This window comes from Petromyzon marinus, unplaced genomic scaffold, assembly GCF_048934315.1.
Source record: "Petromyzon marinus isolate PM22_M1 ecotype Great Lakes invasive population unplaced genomic scaffold, UKy_Petmar_22M1.pri1.0 PM_Scaffold_104, whole genome shotgun sequence".
Lineage (NCBI taxonomy): Eukaryota > Metazoa > Chordata > Hyperoartia > Petromyzontiformes > Petromyzontidae > Petromyzon > Petromyzon marinus.
In genome coordinates this window covers 60001-79386 of record NW_027423063.1, presented here as the reverse complement: position 1 = coordinate 79386, position 19386 = coordinate 60001, and the positions used below count along the sequence as shown (strand labels likewise).

General features: G+C 55.5%; 1 protein-coding gene across 3 annotated transcripts in view; it reads right to left on the bottom strand.

The window, feature by feature from the left end:
* The window catches only part of LOC116938280 (ribosomal protein S6 kinase beta-1), a 76145-nt gene that overhangs the window by 51836 nt on the left and 4923 nt on the right, over positions 1–19386 (bottom strand). For all 3 annotated transcript variants that reach the window (XM_076063360.1, XM_076063359.1, XM_076063361.1), the window contains exons 3-7: positions 19148–19268; positions 15309–15377; positions 14071–14218; positions 9780–9837; positions 7399–7499 (exon numbers count right to left, since the gene is read on the bottom strand). In XM_076063360.1, coding sequence (XP_075919475.1) covers positions 7399–7499; positions 9780–9837; positions 14071–14218; positions 15309–15377; positions 19148–19268 — 497 coding nt within the window. The remainder of the gene's footprint in view (positions 1–7398; positions 7500–9779; positions 9838–14070; positions 14219–15308; positions 15378–19147; positions 19269–19386) is intronic.

Genomic DNA, 19386 nt, shown 5'->3' with positions numbered 1-19386 from the left:
TTGTTGTTGTATTCTATTTTATCCATGATAACAGTAGCATTGCCTTTGTCAGCTGAGAGAACTACAATATCATTCCTCTTTTTTAATTTATATAATTCAAAACGCTCATCTTTGCTGAGGTTGCTAGCTGGCATCTTAGCGTTTTTGAGGGTTGCAGCGATTTCAGATCTTGCTACGTCTGCAGCGATGTGACCCAGGCCCCTGAGAGCAACGTCTACTTGGGCAATTATATCATTAACTGGTATGTGTTTAGGTGTGACTGCAAAGTTTAGACCTTTAGCTAAAACGGATTTCAGACCATCGGAAATAGAACTGTTACTGCGATTAATTACGACTTTATTAACGTCTAACTTTTTGGTGTGTGGGTCCGGTCTTTTGTTGAAGAGGAGGTTAAATTTGGAAATCAGGTTTTCCTTACATTTGGTCGACATAGTAGCAGCTGAAGAGGCAGTCATATTGTCTACATGTTCCCAATCCGATGTGGACATTATTGCCGTCAATGATAAGTGTGATTTGTAGAGTGTCTTGTCTAACTGATCTAGTTCTGTGCGTATAAGTCTGATTTTTTCTGAGATAAGAGCTAAGCTAGTTTTGAAAAGAATTCGTTTCGCATTAGAAGAAGTTACAGTAGCAGAGGTGAGTGTAAATGCGATTGGTATTACCCCAGAGTCGCGGCATCTCTTCAGGAAGGTGAGAGACTCGATCAGCTGAGCTTTCTTATCCCGGAGTTTGTTGAAGGATCTTAAAGTTATGTGAAAACCCTCCCCGTAGAGGCGATTAAATTTTGATTTAAAGCTTTCGTGACTGCAGTAATTCATATTCTTAGTTTTTTCGGTAAAGTCACGTTGAAGAGAAACAACAAAATAACAAAATATATATAAAACAATAAAAAATTCTCACGACGTTTCGACCATAACTCAAACGGTCATCATCAGGTGTGTCGGTTTGCATAAATGTATTTTGAAAACGGCATATTTATTTATTTATTTATATCTATAAACAAATAACGTTTGCGTCACGCGCAACGATTGGCAGTTTGCCCAGGACTAGTCCATCTATTTTTTGAAAAGAGGAGGGGGGAGACGAAATTTGTTTTTATGTATGCTGTCTGAAAGCCACTGTAAGCGTGAACAATCAATCAAGAACTGAAATGATTTATCAAATCTTTCCAATGATTGCTAAGATAGAATCCATCTTCTCGGTTGAAATTGTCTCTGTGCTTGTATATGTGGATAGCCTCATGAACGAATCTCTCATGGAAGCCAGATGGCTTACAAAGAACCTCCGTCTTGGAAAAGTCAATGGCATGTGAGCCTACTGAATTAGAACAATGATCTGCTACGGCCGAGGTGTTGGTCCTACCGTGTTTAAGGTCTGCTTTATGTTCACGAATGCGGTCCGAGATATGGCGTTTGGTTTCTCCAATGTAACTACTACCACAGAGGCAACTTAGTTTGTAGACACCAGGGTATTGTATGTCCGGAATCACATCTTTTACAGACGGAACCAGATCACGGATTTTATGTAATGTGTTGAATATGAATTACTGCAGTCACGAAAGCTTTAAATCAAAATTTAGTAGTTACATTGTTACAACTAAACTAGTAGTTACATTGTTACAACTAAACTAGTAGTAGTTACATTGTTACAACTAAACTATTAGTTACATTGTTACAACTAAACTAGTAGTTACATTGTTACAACTAAACTAGTAGTTAAATTGTTACAACTAAACTAGTAGTTACATTGTTACAACTAAACTAATAATATTTACATTGTTACAACTAAACTATTAGTTACATTGTTACAACTAAACTAGTAGTTACATTGTTACAACTAAACTAGTAGTTACATTGTTACAACTAAACTAATAATAGTTACATTGTTACAACTAAACTAGTAGTTACATTGTTACAACTAAACTATTAGTTACATTGTTACAACTAAACTAGTAGTTACATTGTTACAACTAAACTAGTAGTTACATTGTTACAACTAAACTAGTAGTTACATTGTTACAACTAAACTATTAGTTACATTGTTACAACTAAACTAGTAGTTACATTGTTACAACTAAACTAGTAGTTACATTGTTACAACTAAACTAGTAGTTACATTGTTACAACTAAACTATTAATAGTTACATTGTTACAACTAAACTAGTAGTTACATTGTTACAACTAAACTAGTAGTTACATTGTTACAACTAAACTAGTAATAGTTACATTGTTACAACTTAACTAGTAGTTACATTGTTACAACTAAACTAGTAGTTACATTGTTACAACTAAACTAGTAGTTACATTGTTACAACTAAACTAGTAGTTACATTGTTACAACTAAACTAGTAGTTACATTGTTACAACTAAACTATTAGTTACATTGTTACAACTAAACTAGTAGTTACATTGTTACAACTAATCTAGTAGTTACATTGTTACAACTAAACTAGTAGTTACATTGTTACAACTAAACTAGTAGTTACATTGTTACAACTAAACTAGTAGTTACATTGTTACAGCTTAACTAATAGTTACATTGTTACAACTAAACTAGTAGTTACATTGTTACAACTAAACTCACCTTCACATTGTTACAACTAAACTCACCTTCACATTGTTACAACTAAACTAGTAGTTACATTGTTACAACTAAACTATTAGTTACATTGTTACAACTAAACTAGTAGTTACATTGTTACAACTAAACTAATAGTTGCATTGTTACCAGAGTGGTGAGCGTGGTGGTGAGTGGTGAGCGTTGCGGTGAGTGTGATGGTGAGTGTGGTGGTGAATGTGGTGTTGAGTGTGGTGGTGAGCGTGGTGGTGAGCGTGGCGGTGAATGTGGTGGTGAGCGTGGTGGTGAGCGTTGTGGTGAGTGTGGTGGTGAGCGTGGTGGTGAGCGTGGTGGTGAGTCTGTGGTGAATGTGGTGAGCGTGGTGGTGAGCGTGGTGGTGAACGTGGTGGTGAGCGTGGCGGTGAATGTGGTGGTGAGCGTGGTGGTGAGCGTGTTGGTGAGTGTGGTGATGAGTGTGGTGGTGAGCGTGGTGGTGAGCGTGGTGGTGAGTCTGGTGGTGAGCGTGGCGATGAGTGTGGTGGTGAGCGTGGTGGTGAGCGTGGTGGTGAGTGTGGTGGTGAGCGTGGTGGTGAGCGTGGTGGTGAGTGTGGTGGTGAGCGTGGTGGTGAGCGTGGTGGTGAGCGTGGTGTTACCCTGGTGGTTCAGCATGATGCTCTCAGGCTTGAGGTCTCTGTAGATGATTCCGTGTGAGTGGTGAGTGGTGAGCGTGGTGGTGAGTGTAGTGGTGAGTCGTGAGCGTGGTGGTGAGTGTGGTGTTACCCTGGTGGTTCAGCATGATGTTCTCAGGCTTGAGGTCTCTGTAGATGATTCCGTGTGAGTGGTGAGTGGTGAGTGTGGTGGTGAGTGGTGAGCGTGGTGGTGAGTGGTGAGCGTGGTGGTGAGCGTGGTGTTACCCTGGTGGTTCAGCATGATGTTCTCAGGCTTGAGGTCTCTGTAGATGATTCCGTGTGAGTGGTGAGTGTGAGTGGTGAGTGTAGTGGTGAGTGTGAGTGGTGAGTGTGAGTGGTGAGTGTGAGTGGTGAGCGTGGTGGTGAGTGTAGTGGTGAGCGTGGTGGTGAGTGTAGTAGTGAGTGTGGTGGTGAGTGTGAGTGGTGAGTGTGATGGTGAGTGTGAGTGGTGAGCGTGGTGGTGAGTGTAGTGGTGAGCGTGTTGGTAAGTGGTGAGCGTGGTGGTGAGTGTGAGTGGTGAGTGTGAGCGGTGAGTGTGAGTGGTGAGCGTGGTGGTGGTGAGTGTGAGTGATGAGCGTGTTGGTGAGTGGTGAGCGTGGTGGTGAGTGTGAGTGGTGAGTGTGAGCGGTGAGTGTGAGCGTGGTGGTGAGTGTGAGTGGTGAGTGTGAGCGGTGAGTGTGAGCGTGGTGGTGGTGAGTGTGAGTGGTGAGCGTGGTGGTGGTGAGTGTAGTGGTGAGTGGTGAGCGTGGTGGTGAGCGTGGTGGTGAGCGTGGTAGTGAGTGGTGAGTGGTGGTGAGTGGTGGTGAGTGGTGAGCGTGGTGGTGAGTGGTGAGTGGTGGTGAGTGGTGAGTGGTGAGCGTGGTGGTGATGAGCGTGGTGGTGAGTGGTGAGCATGGTGGTGAGTGGTGAGCGTGGTGGTGATGAGCGTGGTGGTGAGTGGTGAGCGTGGTGGTGAGTGGTGAGTGGTGAGCGTGGTGGTGGTGAGTGTAGTGGTGAGCGTGGTGGTGAGCAGTGAGTGGTGAGCGTGGTGGTGAGTGGTGAGCGTGGTGGTGAGTGGTGAGCGTGGTGGTGAGTGGTGAGCGTGGTGGTGAGCGTGGTGTTACCCTGGTGGTTCAGCATGATGTTCTCAGGCTTGAGGTCTCTGTAGATGATTCCGTGTGAGTGGTGAGTGTGGTGGTGAGCGTGGTGGTGAGCGTGGTGGTGAGTGGTGAGCGTGGTGGTGAGCGTGGTGGTGAGTGTGGTGTTACCCTGGTGGTTCAGCATGATGTTCTCAGGCTTGAGGTCTCTGTAGATGATTCCGTGTGAGTGGTGAGTGTGGTGGTGAGCGTGGTGGTGAGCGTGGTGGTGAGTGGTGAGCGTGGTGGTGAGCGTGGTGGTGAGTGTGGTGTTACCCTGGTGGTTCAGCATGATGTTCTCAGGCTTGAGGTCTCTGTAGATGATTCCGTGTGAGTGGTGAGTGGTGAGTGTGAGTGGTGAGCGTGGTGGTGAGTGGTGAGCGTAGTGGTGAGTGGTGAGCGTGGTGGTGAGTGTGAGTGGTGAGTGTAGTTGTGAGTGTAGTTGTGAGTGGTGAGTGTGAGTGGTGAGCGTGGTGGTGAGTGGTGAGCGTGGTGGTGAGCGGTGAGCGTGGTGGTGAGCGTGGTGGTGAGCGTGGTGGTGAGTGGTGAGCGTAGTGGTGAGTGGTGAGCGTGGTGGTGAGTGTGAGTGGTGAGTGTAGTTGTGAGTGGTGAGTGTGAGTGGTGAGCGTGGTGGTGAGTGGTGAGCGTGGTGATGAGTGTGAGTGGTGAGTGTGAGTGGTGAGCGTGGTGGTGAGTGGTGAGTGTGGGTGGTGAGCGTGGTGGTGAGTGGTGAGCGTGGTGGTGAGCGGTGAGTGGTGAGCGTGGTGGTGAGTGGTGAGCGTGGTGGTGAGCGGTGAGCGTGGTGGTGAGCGTGGTGGTGAGCGTGGTGGTGAGTGGTGAGCGTGGTGGTGAGCGGTGAGTGGTGAGCGTGGTGGTGAGTGGTGAGCGTGGTGGTGAGTGGTGAGCGTAGTGGTGAGCGTGGTGGTGAGCGTGGCGGTGAATGTGGTGGTGAGCGTGGTGGTGAGCGTGGTGGTGAGTGCGGTGGTGAGTGTGGTGGTGAGTGGTGAGCGTGGTGGTGAGTGTGAGTGGGGAGCGGTGAGTGAGTGGTGAGCGTGATGGTGAGTGGTGAGCGTGGTGAGTGTGAGTGGTGAGCGTGGTGGTGAGTGGTGAGCGTGGTGGTGGTGAGTGTGAGTGGTGAGCGTGGTGGTGGTGAGTGGTGAGTGGTGAGCGTGGTGGTGAGTGGTGAGTGTGGTGGTGAGTGGTGAGTGGTGAGCGTGGTGGTGGTGAGCGTGGTGGTGAGTGGTGAGTGGTGAGCATGGTGGTGAGTGGTGAGCGTGGTGGTGAGTGGTGAGTGGTGAGCGTGGTGGTGAGTGGTGAGTGTAGTGGTGAGTGGTGAGTGTAGTGGTGAGTGGTGAGCGTGGTGGTGAGCGTGGTGGTGAGTGGTGAGTGTAGTGGTGAGTGTGAGTGGTGAGCGTGGTGGTGAGTGGTGAGTGGTGAGCGTGGTGGTGAGTGGTGAGTGGTGAGCGTGGTGGTGAGTGGTGAGCGTGGTGGTGAGTGGTGTGTGGTGAGTGTAGTGGTGAGTGGTGAGCGTGGTGGTGAGCGTGGTGGTGAGTGGTGAGTGTAGTGGTGAGTGTGAGTGGTGAGCGTGGTGGTGAGTGGTGAGTGGTGAGCGTGGTGGTGAGTGGTGAGTGGTGAGCGTGGTGGTGAGTGGTGAGCGTGGTGGTGAGTGGTGAGTGGTGAGTGTAGTGGTGAGTGGTGAGCGTGCTGGTGAGCGTGGTGGTGAGTGTAGTGGTGAGTGTGAGTGGTGAGCGTGGTGGTGAGTGGTGAGTGGTGAGCGTGGTGGTGAGTGGTGAGTGGTGAGCGTGGTGGTGAGTGGTGAGCGTGGTGGTGAGTGGTGAGTGTAGTGGTGAGTGGTGAGCGTGGTGGTGAGCGTGGTGGTGAGTGGTGAGTGTAGTGGTGAGTGTGAGTGGTGAGCGTGGTGGTGAGTGGTGAGTGGTGAGCGTGGTGTTACCCTGGTGGTTCAGCATGATGTTCTCAGGCTTGAGGTCTCTGTAGATGATTCCGTGTGAGTGGTGAGTGGTGGTGAGTGGTGGTGAGTGGTGAGCGTGGTGGTGAGTGTGGTGTTACCCTGGTGGTTCAGCATGATGTTCTCAGGCTTGAGGTCTCTGTAGATGATTCCGTGTGAGTGGTGAGTGGTGAGCGTGGTGGTGAGTGGTGAGCGTGGTGGTGAGTGTGGTGTTACCCTGGTGGTTCAGCATGATGTTCTCAGGCTTGAGGTCTCTGTAGATGATTCCGTGTGAGTGGTGAGTGTGGTGGTGAGTGGTGGTGGTGAGTGGTGAGTGGTGAGCGTGGTGTTACCCTGGTGGTTCAGCATGATGTTCTCAGGCTTGAGGTCTCTGTAGATGATTCCGTGTGAGTGGTGAGTGTGGTGGTGAGTGGTGAGTGTAGTGGTGAGTGGTGAGCGTGGTGTTACCCTGGTGGTTCAGCATGATGTTCTCAGGCTTGAGGTCTCTGTAGATGATTCCGTGTGAGTGGTGAGTGGTGAGCGTGGTGGTGAGTGGTGAGTGTGGTGGTGAGTGGTGAGTGTGGTGGTGAGTGGTGAGTGGTGAGCGTGGTGATGAGTGGTGAGCGTGGTGGTGAGTGGTGAGTGGTGAGCGTGGTGTTACCCTGGTGGTTCAGCATGATGTTCTCAGGCTTGAGGTCTCTGTAGATGATTCCGTGTGAGTGGTGAGTGGTGAGCGTGGTGGTGAGTGGTGAGTGTGGTGTTACCCTGGTGGTTCAGCATGATGTTCTCAGGCTTGAGGTCTCTGTAGATGATTCCGTGTGAGTGGTGAGTGGTGAGCGTGGTGGTGAGTGGTGAGTGTGGTGTTACCCTGGTGGTTCAGCATGATGTTCTCAGGCTTGAGGTCTCTGTAGATGATTCCGTGTGAGTGGTGAGTGGTGAGCGTGGTGGTGAGTGGTGAGTGGTGAGTGTGGTGTTACCCTGGTGGTTCAGCATGATGTTCTCAGGCTTGAGGTCTCTGTAGATGATTCCGTGTGAGTGGTGAGTGGTGGTGAGTGGTGGTGAGTGGTGAGCGTGGTGGTGAGCGTGGTGTTACCCTGGTGGTTCAGCATGATGTTCTCAGGCTTGAGGTCTCTGTAGATGATTCCGTGTGAGTGGAGGTGACCCAGAGCCAGCGTGATCTCAGCCAGGTAGAAGCTACACAACGGAGACACGGGGGGGAGACACGGGGGGAGAGACACAGTGGTGGGGAGAGACGGGGGGAGATAGACACGGGGGTGAGACACGGGGTGGGAAAGAGACATGGGGTGAGACACGGGGTGAGACACGGGGTGGGAAAGAGACATGGGGTGAGACACGGGGGAGAGACACGGGGTGGGAGAGAGACACGGGGGTGAGACACGGGGGGAGAGACACGGGGTGAGACACGGGGGGAGAGAGAGACATGGGGTGAGACACAGGGGGAGAGACATGGGGGGAGAGACGCGGGGAGAGAGAGACACGGGGAGAGACACGGGGGAGAGACATGGGGTGAGACACGGGGGGAGAGACGCGGGGGGAGACACGGGGTGAGACACGGGGTGGGAGAGAGACATGGGGTGAGACACGGGGGAGAGACGCGGGGGGAGACACGGGGTGAGACACGGGGTGGGAGAGAGACATGGGGTGAGACACAGGGGGAGAGACACGGGGGGGTGAGACACGGGGGTGGGGAGAGACACGGGGGAGGGGAGGGGGGTGAGACACGGGGGTGGGGAGAGACACGGGGGGAGAGAGACACGGGGGAGGGGAGGGGGGTGAGACACGGGGGTGGGGAGAGACACGGGGGGAGAGAGACACGGGGGAGGGGAGGGGGGTGAGACACGGGGGTGGGGAGAGACACGGGGGGAGAGAGACACGGGGGAGGGGAGGGGGGTGAGACACGGGGGTGGGGAGAGACACGGGGGGAGACACGGGGAGAGAGACACGGGGGGGGGGGGGGTGAGAGGCACGGGGGAGAGACACGGGGGGGGAGACACGGGGAGGGAGAGACACGGGGAGAGAGACACGGGGGGAGAGGCAAGGGAGGAGAGACACGTGGTGAGACACGGGGGTGGGGGGAGAGACACGGGGAGACGCGTGGGGACGTGTGGACAGACAGGAGACTCAGGGAGACAGAGACACACGGACAATCTTAGTTGGGCGAGTGGAGGAGCCAGTAAGAAAGAATAACGGGAGAGCGGGCGGGCGGGCGAGTGAGGGAATGGATGAGCAAGCTAGTGGGCCAGTGGGTGAGCAGGTGAGTGAGTGAGCGGGTGAGTGAGTGACTGGGTGAGTGAGTGGGTGAGTGAGTGGGTGAGTGGGTGAGTGAGTGGGTGAGTGAGTGAGTGGGTGGGTGAGTGGGTGAGTGAGTGAGTGGGTGAGCGGGTGACTGGGTGAGTGAGTGAGTGGTTGAGTGGGTGAGCGGGTGAGTGGGTGACTGGGTGAGCGGTTGAGTGGGTGAGTGAGTGGTTGAGTGGGTGAGCGGGTGAGTGGGTGAGTGGGTGAGCGGGTGAGTGAGTGACTGGGTGAGTGGGTGAGTGGGTGAGTGAGTGAGTGAGTGGGTTAGTGAGTGAGTGAGTGGGTGAGCGGGTGAGTGGGTGGGTGAGTGAGTGGGTGAGTGAGTGAGTGGGTGAGTGAGTGGGTGGGTGAGTGGGTGAGTGAGTGGTTGAGTGGGTGAGCGGGTGAGTGGGTGAGTGGGTGAGCGGGTGAGTGAGTGACTGGGTGAGTGGGTGAGTGGGTGAGTGGGTGAGTGAGTGAGTGGGTGAGTGGATGAGTGGGTGACTGGGTGAGTGAGTGAGTGGTTAAGTGGGTGAGCGGGTGAGTGGGTGACTGGGTGAGTGAGTGAGTGGTTGAGTGGGTGAGCAGGTGAGTGGGTGAGCGGGTGAGCGGGTGAGTGAGTGGGTGAGCGGGTGATTGGGTGAGTGGGTGAGCGGGTGAGTGGGTGAGTGAGTGGTTGAGTGGGTGAGCGGGTGAGTGGGTGAGTGGGTGAGCGGGTGAGTGAGTGACTGGGTGAGTGGGTGAGTGGGTCAGTGGGTGAGTGAGTGAGTGGGTGAGTGGATGAGTGGGTGACTGGGTGAGTGAGTGAGTGGTTAAGTGGGTGAGCGGGTGAGTGGGTGACTGGGTGAGTGAGTGAGTGGTTGAGTGGGTGAGCAGGTGAGTGGGTGAGCGGGTGAGCGGGTGAGTGAGTGGGTGAGCGGGTGATTGGGTGAGTGGGTGAGCGGGTGAGTGGGTGAGCGGGTGAGCGAGTGAGTGGGTGAGTGGGTGAGCGGGTGACTGGATGAGTGGGTGAGTGGGTGACTGGGTGAGTGGGTGAGCGGGTGAGTGAGTGTGTGACTGGGTGAATGGGTGAGTGGGTGAGCGGGTGAGTGGGTGAGTGAGTGGGTGAGTAGGTGACTGGGTGAGTGGGTGAGTGAGTGGGTGAGTGGGTGAGTGAGCGGGTGAGCGATAGAGCCTCACCACGCCGTGTCTTCCATGAAGATGCCCTCACGCTCCAGTTGCATGAAGAGCTCCCCGCCTGTTCCCTCACACACAGACACACACACAGACACACACACAGACACACACACAGACACACACAGACACACACACAGACACACAGACACACACACAGACACACACAAGTTACACACACACAGACACACATACACACACATACACACACAGACACACACAGACACACACAGACACATACACAGACAGACACACACAGACACACACACAGACACACACACAGACACACACAGACACACACAGACACACACACAGACACACACACAGACACACACACACACAGACACACACACAGACACACACAGACACACACAGACACAGACACACACACAGACACAGAGCGAGTGGCTGAGTTGATGAGCGAGTGAACGAGTTGGTGAGCAAGCGAGTGGATTGGTGAGTGAGCGAGTTGGTGAGTGAGCGAGTTGGTGAGTGAGCGAGCGAGTTGGCGAGTGAGTGAGCGAGTTGGTGAGCGAGCGAGTTGGTGAGCGAGTGAGTTGGTGAGCGAGCGAGTTGGTGAGCGAGGGAGCGAGTTGGTGAGTGAGCGAGTTGGTGAGCGAGTGAGTTGGTGAGCGAGCGAGTGAGTTGGTGAGCGAGCGAGTTGGTGAGCGAGAGAGTTGGTGAGCGAGTGAGTTGGTGAGCGAGCGAGTTGGTGAGTGAGTTGGTGAGCGAGCGAGTTGGTGAGCGAGCCGAGGTTGGTGAGCGAGGAGTTGGTGAGCGAGCGAGTTGGTGAGCGAGCGAGTTGGTGAGCGAGTGAGTTGGTGAGCGAGTGAGTTGGTGAGCGAGCGAGTTGATGATCGAGTGAGTTGGTGAGCGAGCGAGTTGGTGAGTGAGCGAGTTGGTGAGCGAGCGAGTTGGTGAGCGAGCGAGTTGGTGAGCGAGTGAGTGAGTTGGTGAGCGAGTGAGTGAGTTGGTGAGCGAGCGAGTTGGTGAGCGAGCAAGTTGGTGAGCGAGCGAGTTGGTGAGCGAGCGAGTTGGTGAGTGAGGGAGTGAGTTGGTGAGTGAGCGAGTTGGTGAGCGAGCAAGTTGGTGAGCGAGCGAGCGAGTTGGTGAGCGAGCGAGCGAGTTGGTGAGCGGGCGAGCGAGTTGGTGAGCGAGCGAGTGGTGAGCGAGCGAGTTGGTGAGCGAGCGAGTTGGTGAGCGAGCGAGTTGGTGAGCGAGGGAGTGAGTTGGTGAGTGAGCGAGTTGGTGAGCGAGCGAGTTGGTGAGCGAGCGAGTGAGTTGGTGAGCGAGCGAGTTGATGAGCGAGCGAGCGAGGGAGTTGGTGAGCAAGCGAGCGAGTTGGTGAGCGAGCGAGTTGGTGAGCGAGCGAGTAAGTTGGTGAGCGAGTGAGTTGGTGAGCGGGTTTGTGAGTGAGCGAGTTGGTGAGCTGTGAGTGAGTTGGTGAGCGACGTCGAGCGAGTTGGTGAGCGAGTGAGCGAGTTGGTGAGCGAGCGAGCGAGTTGGTGAGCGAGCGAGGGAGTTGGTGAGCGAGCGAGCGAGTGGGTGAGCGAGTGAATGAGCGAGTTGGTGAGCGAGCGAGTTGGGTAGCGAGCGAGTTGGTGAGCGAGCGGGTTGTTGAGCGAGTGAGCGAGTTGGTGAGTGAGCGGGCGAGTTGGTGAGCGAGCGAGTGAGTGAGTGAGCGAGTTGGCGAGCGAGCGAGTTGTGAGTGAGTGAGCGAGTTGGTGAGCGAGCGAGTTGGTGAGCGAGTGAGTTGGTGAGCGAGCGAGTTGGTGAGCGAGGGAGCGAGTTGGTGAGTGAGCGAGTTGGTGAGCGAGTGAGTTGGTGAGCGAGCGAGTGAGTTGGTGAGCGAGCGAGTTGGTGAGCGAGAGAGTTGGTGAGCGAGTGAGTTGGTGAGCGAGCGAGTTGGTGAGTGAGTTGGTGAGCGAGCGAGTTGGTGAGCGAGCGAGTTGGTGAGCGAGTGAGTTGGTGAGCGAGGGAGTTGGTGAGCGAGCGAGTTGGTGAGCGAGCGAGTTGTGAGTGAGCGAGTGAGCGAGTTGGTGAGTGAGCGGGCGAGTTGGTGAGCGAGCGAGTGAGTGAGTGAGCGAGTTGGCGAGCGAGCGAGTTGGTGAGTGAGTGAGCGAGTTGGTGAGCGAGCGAGTTGGTGAGCGAGTGAGTTGGTGAGCGAGCGAGTTGGTGAGCGAGGGAGCGAGTTGGTGAGTGAGCGAGTTGGTGAGCGAGTGAGTTGGTGAGCGAGCGAGTGAGTTGGTGAGCGACGAGTTGGTGAGCGAGAGAGTTGGTGAGCGAGTGAGTTGGTGAGCGAGCGAGTTGGTGAGTGAGTTGGTGAGCGAGCGAGTTGGTGAGCGAGCGAGTTGGTGAGCGAGTGAGTTGGTGAGCGAGGAGTTGGTGAGCGAGCGAGTTGGTGAGCGAGCGAGTTGGTGAGCGAGTGAGTTGGTGAGCGAGTGAGTTGGTGAGCGAGCGAGTTGATGATCGAGTGGAGTTGGTGAGCGAGCGAGTTGGTGAGTGAGCGAGTTGGTGAGCGAGCGAGTTGGTGAGCGAGCGAGTTGGTGAGCGAGTGAGTGAGTTGGTGAGCGAGTGAGTGAGTTGGTGAGCGAGCGAGTTGGTGAGCGAGCAAGTTGGTGAGCGAGCGAGTTGGTGAGCGAGCGAGTTGGTGAGTGAGGGAGTGAGTTGGTGAGTGAGCGAGTTGGTGAGCGAGCAAGTTGGTGAGCGAGTGAATGAGCGAGTTGGTGAGCGAGCGAGTTGGTGAGCGAGCGAGTTGGTGAGCGAGCGAGTTGTTGAGCGAGTGAGCGAGTTGGTGAGTGAGCGGGCGAGTTGGTGAGCGAGCGAGTGAGTGAGTGAGCGAGTTGGCGAGCGAGCGAGTTGGTGAGTGAGTGAGCGAGTTGGTGAGCGAGCGAGTTGGTGAGCGAGTGAGTTGGTGAGCGAGCGAGTTGGTGAGCGAGGGAGCGAGTTGGTGAGTGAGCGAGTTGGTGAGCGAGTGAGTTGGTGAGCGAGCGAGTGAGTTGGTGAGCGAGCGAGTTGGTGAGCGAGAGAGTTGGTGAGCGAGTGAGTTGGTGAGCGAGCGAGTTGGTGAGTGAGTTGGTGAGCGAGCGAGTTGGTGAGCGAGCGAGTTGGTGAGCGAGTGAGTTGGTGAGCGAGGGAGTTGGTGAGCGAGCGAGTTGGTGAGCGAGCGAGTTGGTGAGCGAGTGAGTTGGTGAGCGAGTGAGTTGGTGAGCGAGCGAGTTGATGATCGAGTGAGTTGGTGAGCGAGCGAGTTGGTGAGTGAGCGAGTTGGTGAGCGAGCGAGTTGGTGAGCGAGCGAGTTGGTGAGCGAGTGAGTGAGTTGGTGAGCGAGTGAGTGAGTTGGTGAGTGAGCGAGTTGGTGAGCGAGCAAGTTGGTGAGCGAGCGAGTTGGTGAGCGAGCGAGTTGGTGAGTGAGGGAGTGAGTTGGTGAGTGAGCGAGTTGGTGAGCGAGCAAGTTGGTGAGCGAGCGAGCGAGTTGGTGAGCGAGCGAGCGAGTTGGTGAGCGGGCGAGCGAGTTGGTGAGCGAGCGAGTTGGTGAGCGAGCGAGTTGGTGAGCGAGCGAGTTGGTGAGCGAGCGAGTTGGTGAGCGAGGGAGTGAGTTGGTGAGTGAGCGAGTTGGTGAGCGAGCGAGTTGGTGAGCGAGCGAGTGAGTTGGTGAGCGAGCGAGTTGATGAGCGAGCGAGCGAGGGAGTTGGTGAGCAAGCGAGCGAGTTGGTGAGCGAGCGAGTTGGTGAGCGAGCGAGTAAGTTGGTGAGCGAGTGAGTTGGTGAGCGGGTTGGTGAGTGAGCGAGTTGGTGAGCGAGTGAGTGAGTTGGTGAGCGAGCGGGCGAGCGAGTTGGTGAGCGAGTGAGCGAGTTGGTGAGCGAGCGAGCGAGTTGGTGAGCGAGCGAGGGAGTTGGTGAGCGAGCGAGCGAGTGGGTGAGCGAGTGAATGAGCGAGTTGGTGAGCGAGCGAGTTGGTGAGCGAGCGAGTTGGTGAGCGAGCGAGTTGTTGAGCGAGTGAGCGAGTTGGTGAGTGAGCGGGCGAGTTGGTGAGCGAGCGAGTGAGTGAGTGAGCGAGTTGGCGAGCGAGCGAGTTGGTGAGCGAGCGAGTTGGTGAGCGAGCGAGTTGGTGAGCGAGCGAGTTGGTGAGCGAGCGAGTTGTTGAGCGAGTGAGCGAGTTGGTGAGTGAGCGGGCGAGTTGGTGAGCGAGCGAGTGAGTGAGTGAGCGAGTTGGCGAGCGAGCGAGTTGGTGAGCGAGCGAGTTGGTGAATGAGCGAGTTGGTGAGCGAGCGGGCGAGCCAGGAGTTAGTGATCACCACTCAGGTACTCCAGGATGAGGTACAGCTTTCCTCCCGTCTGGAAGGCGTAGGCCAACTCCACGATGAACGGGTGCCGGATGGCTTCCAAGATGCTCCTCTCGGCCTTGGTGTGAGCGGTGTCCTTGGCGTTACACACGATGGCAGCCTGTTCACACACACAGACAAAGATCCCCCAGGTAGCCTCTGGCAGGGCTGTAGGGGCAAGTGCTGCTAGTGGCGAGTAGCACCACCTATGATGTACACACACACAGACAAAGCTCCCCCAGGTAGCCTCTAGCAGGGCTGTAGGGGCAAGTGCTGTTAGTGGTGGCGAGTAGCAGCAGCAGTGTCTATGTACTACACACACCACACACAGACAAAGCTCCCCCAGGTAGCCTCTAGCAGGGCTGTAGGGGCAAGTGCTGTTAGCTAGCGAGTAGCACCACCTATGATGCGCACACACAGACAAAGCTCCCCCAGGTAGCCTCTAGCAGGGCTGTAGGGGCAAGTGCTGTTAGCTAGCGAGTAGCACCACCTATGATGCGCACACACAGACAAAGCTCCCCCAGGTAGCCTCTAGCAGGGCTGTAGGGGCAAGTGCTGCTAGTGGCGAGTAGCACCACCTATGATGCACACACACAGACAAAGCTCCTCCAGGTAGCCTCTAGCAGGGCTGTAGGGGCAAGTGCTGTTAGCTAGCGAGTAGCACCACCTATGATGCGCACACACAGACAAAGCTCCCCCAGGTAGCCTCTAGCAGGGCTGCAGGGGCAAGTGCTGCTACTACCGGCACTGTGGCACGCACAGAAGGGGTGGGTGGCCAGGACCACGCCCGGCCGCCTTTGTCTCCTCAGAGAGTGAGTGAGAGAGTGAGTGAGAGTGAGAGAGTGAGTGGTGAGCGTGGGGTGAGCGTGGGGTGAGTGAGAGAGTGAGTGAGAGAGTGAGTGAGTGAGAGAGTGAGTGAGTGGGTGGGTGAGTGAGTGAGAGTGAGTGAGTGAGTGTGGTGAGTGAGTGAGTGTGGTGAGTGAGTGTGGTGAGTGAGTGAGTGAGGGAGTGAGTGAGTGAGAGAGTGAGTGAGTGAGTGAGAGAGTGAGTGAGTGAGTGAGAGAGTGAGTGAGTGAGTGAGAGAGTGAGTGAGTGAGAGAGTGAGAGAGTGAGTGAGTGAGTGAGAGAGTGAGTGAGTGAGAGAGTGAATGAGAGAGTGAGTGAGTGAGTGTATTAGTGAGTGTGTGAGTGAGTGAGAGATCATCGCTCACCTTCTTCAGAACCTTCATAGCGAAAATGCTATCATTGTCTGTGCCGGTCACCTTACGGACTTGGAAAACCTGCACACACACACACACATGTACACACACGCACACACACGTACACACACACACACACACGTACACACACACACACGTGTACACACACACACGAACACACACACACGTACACACACACACGTACACACACACACACTTACACACAACACACACGTACACACACACACAGACACACACGTACACACACACAGACACACACGTGTACACACACACACGTACACACACGTACACACGTACACACACACGTACACACACACGTACACACACAACAACAACAACAACCGCCATTCGCCACTAAGTGGCGGTGACGTCAACACGACGCTTGTGCCAGGCTATGTGCACCCTGAGGCCACGTGAAGTGTCGAACGCCCGCTGGCAGGAGGTCACGGGGCAGACCCAGGTGCCACGGGTCGACTGACTGAGGTGCCACGGGTCGACTGACTGTTGTTGGAGGGCGACTGCCTCCAACTGCCCAGTAGCATCCTTCACGAGCCTCCTCCACAGAGGCCGATCTTGACACCGCTGGTACCAGTCATCGGCAAGTCCACTCAGCTCCACGTCCTCCTGTACCACATCACTCCATCTCTTCTCCAGCCCGTGCCGCGCCCGCTTAGCCCCCTCAATCCGGCCAAACAAAAGCTGTTTCGGCATGCGGTGGCTGGGCATGCGGGCAACATGACCCAGCCATCGCAGCCTTGCCTGCCGGAGGAGCTCACCGATGGGACCCTGCCCAGATCTTTCAAGGATTTGTGAGCTCCTCACACAATCCAGTCTGGTTAAACCCAGGATGGATCGTAGGCAGGCCAGCCTAAATGTTTCTAACCGGCGAAGATGTTCCATTAGGGGGGTCCACGTTTCGCAAGCGTAGAGAAGGGAGGGAATGACCGTGGCCGAGAAGACCTGAAGCTTAGTGCGGAGCGACAGACCAGGTAGCTTCCACACAGCGTTACGCAACCGATGAAAAGATATTGCCGCTCGACTGATTCGGAGTGAGACCTCTGCTGTTAAACTGGAGCCAGTCATAAGCACACTGCCCAGGTATGGGAAACTCTCCACTCTCTCCACAACTGCCCCATCACCGATTGGGAGTTGTGGGGGTGGAGTGTCCGATGGTACAAAATACCCAGGCAGGTGCTTAGTTTTGGTGGGGCTGATGGTAAGGCCCCACCTCTTAGTGGCACGCTCCAGTCTCAGCAGCAGCGTCTCCAACTCCTCCTCTGACTGAGTAGCTATTACCAAGTCATCAGCATACATAACGTGGTTGAGCAATAGGGAGCCATCCCTTGACCGCACCCGGGCATCGATTAGCCTCCCATTATATCTGTACCATATGGAGATTCCCCCGGTACAGCTATTGAAGGCTTCACGAACTACGTGGTCAAAATAGATGTTAAATAATGTGGGAGCCAGAGGACATCCCTGTCGCACCCCAAGGTGTACAGGGAATGGCTCTGACTCCCGGCCACGTAGTTTTACCCGGGCCCGCTCACCATCATGAAGGTCCTTAATGATCGTGAGCAGAGGGTCAGGTACTCCAAAAGCACGAAGAACGACCCAGAGCCCAGGCCTACTGATGGTATCATAGGCCTTGACCAGGTCAATAAAGCAGAGATGTAGGTCTTGCTGGAATTCCCTACACCTCTGCTGTAGCAGACGGACAGAAAATATGGCATCTGTGCAGGACCGCCCTTTCCTGAAACCGCATTGGGGCTCCGCAAGCCTCTCCTCAGCGTGCCTGGCAAGGCGATGCTGAATAATCCTTGCCAGGACCTTTCCCGGCACACTGAGGAGTGAGATGCCCCTGTAGTTGTTACAGTCTGTGCGGTCCCCCTTCTTAAAAAGGGGGACCACCAGGGCATCCTTCCAATCCTGCGGAACCCGTCCAGTGGTCCAGACTGTTGTTATGATGTCATATAGGGCAGTCTGTGCACAAACGCCACCCTCCCACACACACACACACACACGTACACACACACACACGTACACACACACACACACGTACACACACACACACGTACACACACACACGCACACACACACACAACCACAACAACAACAACAACCGCCATTCGCCACTAAGTGGCGGTGACGTCACCACAACGCTTGTGCCAGGCTATGTGCACCGTGAGGCCACGTGAAGTGTCGAACGCCCGCTGGCAGGAGGTCACGGGGCAGACCCAGGTGCCACGGGTCGATTGACTGAGATGACTGGCTGATGCACCACCTGTGCCCCCTACTGTGCCAACCTGCTGTGCTTTAGCCACCCGGCGCTCCGCTCGCTGTTGTGAGCGTCGCTCCTCCGCCCTCCGTTGTTGTTGGAGGGCGACTGCCTCCAACTGCCCAGTAGCCTCAGGGTGCACCTAGCCTGGCACTAGCCCCAGTATCAGCAGCGTCTTTCACGAAGCCTCCTCCACTGAGGCTGATCTTGACACCGCTGGTACCGGTCGTCGGCAAGTCCACTCAGCTCCACGTCCTCCTGTACCACGTCACTCCATCTCTTCTCTAGCCCGTGGCCACTCACTCACTCACCCACCCTCCCACTCACCCACCCACTCACTCACCCACCCACTCACCCACCCACCCACCCACTCACTCACTCACCCACCCACCCACTCACCCACTCACAAAACCCACTCACTCACCCACTCACCCACCCACTCACTCACCCACCCTCCCACTCACCCACCCACTCACTCACTCACTCACCCACCCACCCACTCACCCACCCACTCACAAAACCCACTCACTCACCCACCCACTCACAAAACCCACTCACTCACCCACCCACTCACTCTCTCACTCACCCACTCACCCACCCACCCACTCACCCACTCACCCACCCACCTACCCACTCACCCACCTACCCACTCACCCACCTACCCACCCACCCACCCACCCACAAAACCCACTCACTCACCCACCCACTTACTCACTCACCCACCCACTCCCTCACTCACTCACTCACCCACCCACCCACCCACTCACCCACCCACCCACTCACAAAACCCACTCACCCACCCCCTCACTCACCCACTCACCCACCCACTCACCCACCTCACCCACTCACTCACCCACTCACCCACCCACTCACTCACCCACCCACTCACCCACCCACTCACCCACCCACTCACTCACCCACCCACTCACCCACCCACTCACCCACCCACTCACTCACTCACCCACTCACTCACCCACCCACCCACTCACCCACCCACTCACCCACTCACCCACCCACTCACCCATCAGTTCCATCTCTTCTCCAGCCCATGCCATGCCCGTTTAGCTCCCTCCATCCATCCAAACAGAAGCTATCTGTGTACGCGGCGGCTAAGTCAGGCGGTGGCTAAGTCAGGCGGTGGCTAAGTCAGGCGGTGGCTAAGTCAGGCGGCGGCTAAGTCAGGCGGTGGCTAAGTCAGGCGGCGGCTAAGGCAGGCGGCGACTAAGGCAGGCGGTGGCTAAGTCAGGCGGTGGCTAAGTCAGGCGGCGGCTAAGTCAGGCGGTGGCTAAGTCAGGCGGCGGCTAAGGCAGGCGGCGACTAAGGCAGGCGGTGTGACCTCCAGTCGACCCCCCCGTGACCTCCAGTCGACCCCCCCGTGACCTCCAGTCGACCCCCCCGTGACCTCCAGTCGACCCCCCCGTGACCTCCAGTCGACCCCCCCATGACCTCCAGTCGACCCCCCCCGTGACCCCCCGCCCCGTGACCCCCCCCTCCTCCCCGTGACCTCCGGTGACCCCCCGCCCACACCCCCTCCGACCCCGTGACCCCTGACCTTTCCGTATCCGCCCTTGCCCAGCACGCGCAGCAGCTGGAAGCATTCCGGGCCAATCTTCTCAGGGCCCCGGTTCACGGACCCCTCGCTCAGCTCAAATTTCTCACACTCACCCACGTCCCTACACACACACACACAGTGTACACACACAGTGTACACACACAGTGTACACACAGTGTACACACACACACAGTACACACAGTGTACACAGTGTACACACTCACCCACGTCCATACACA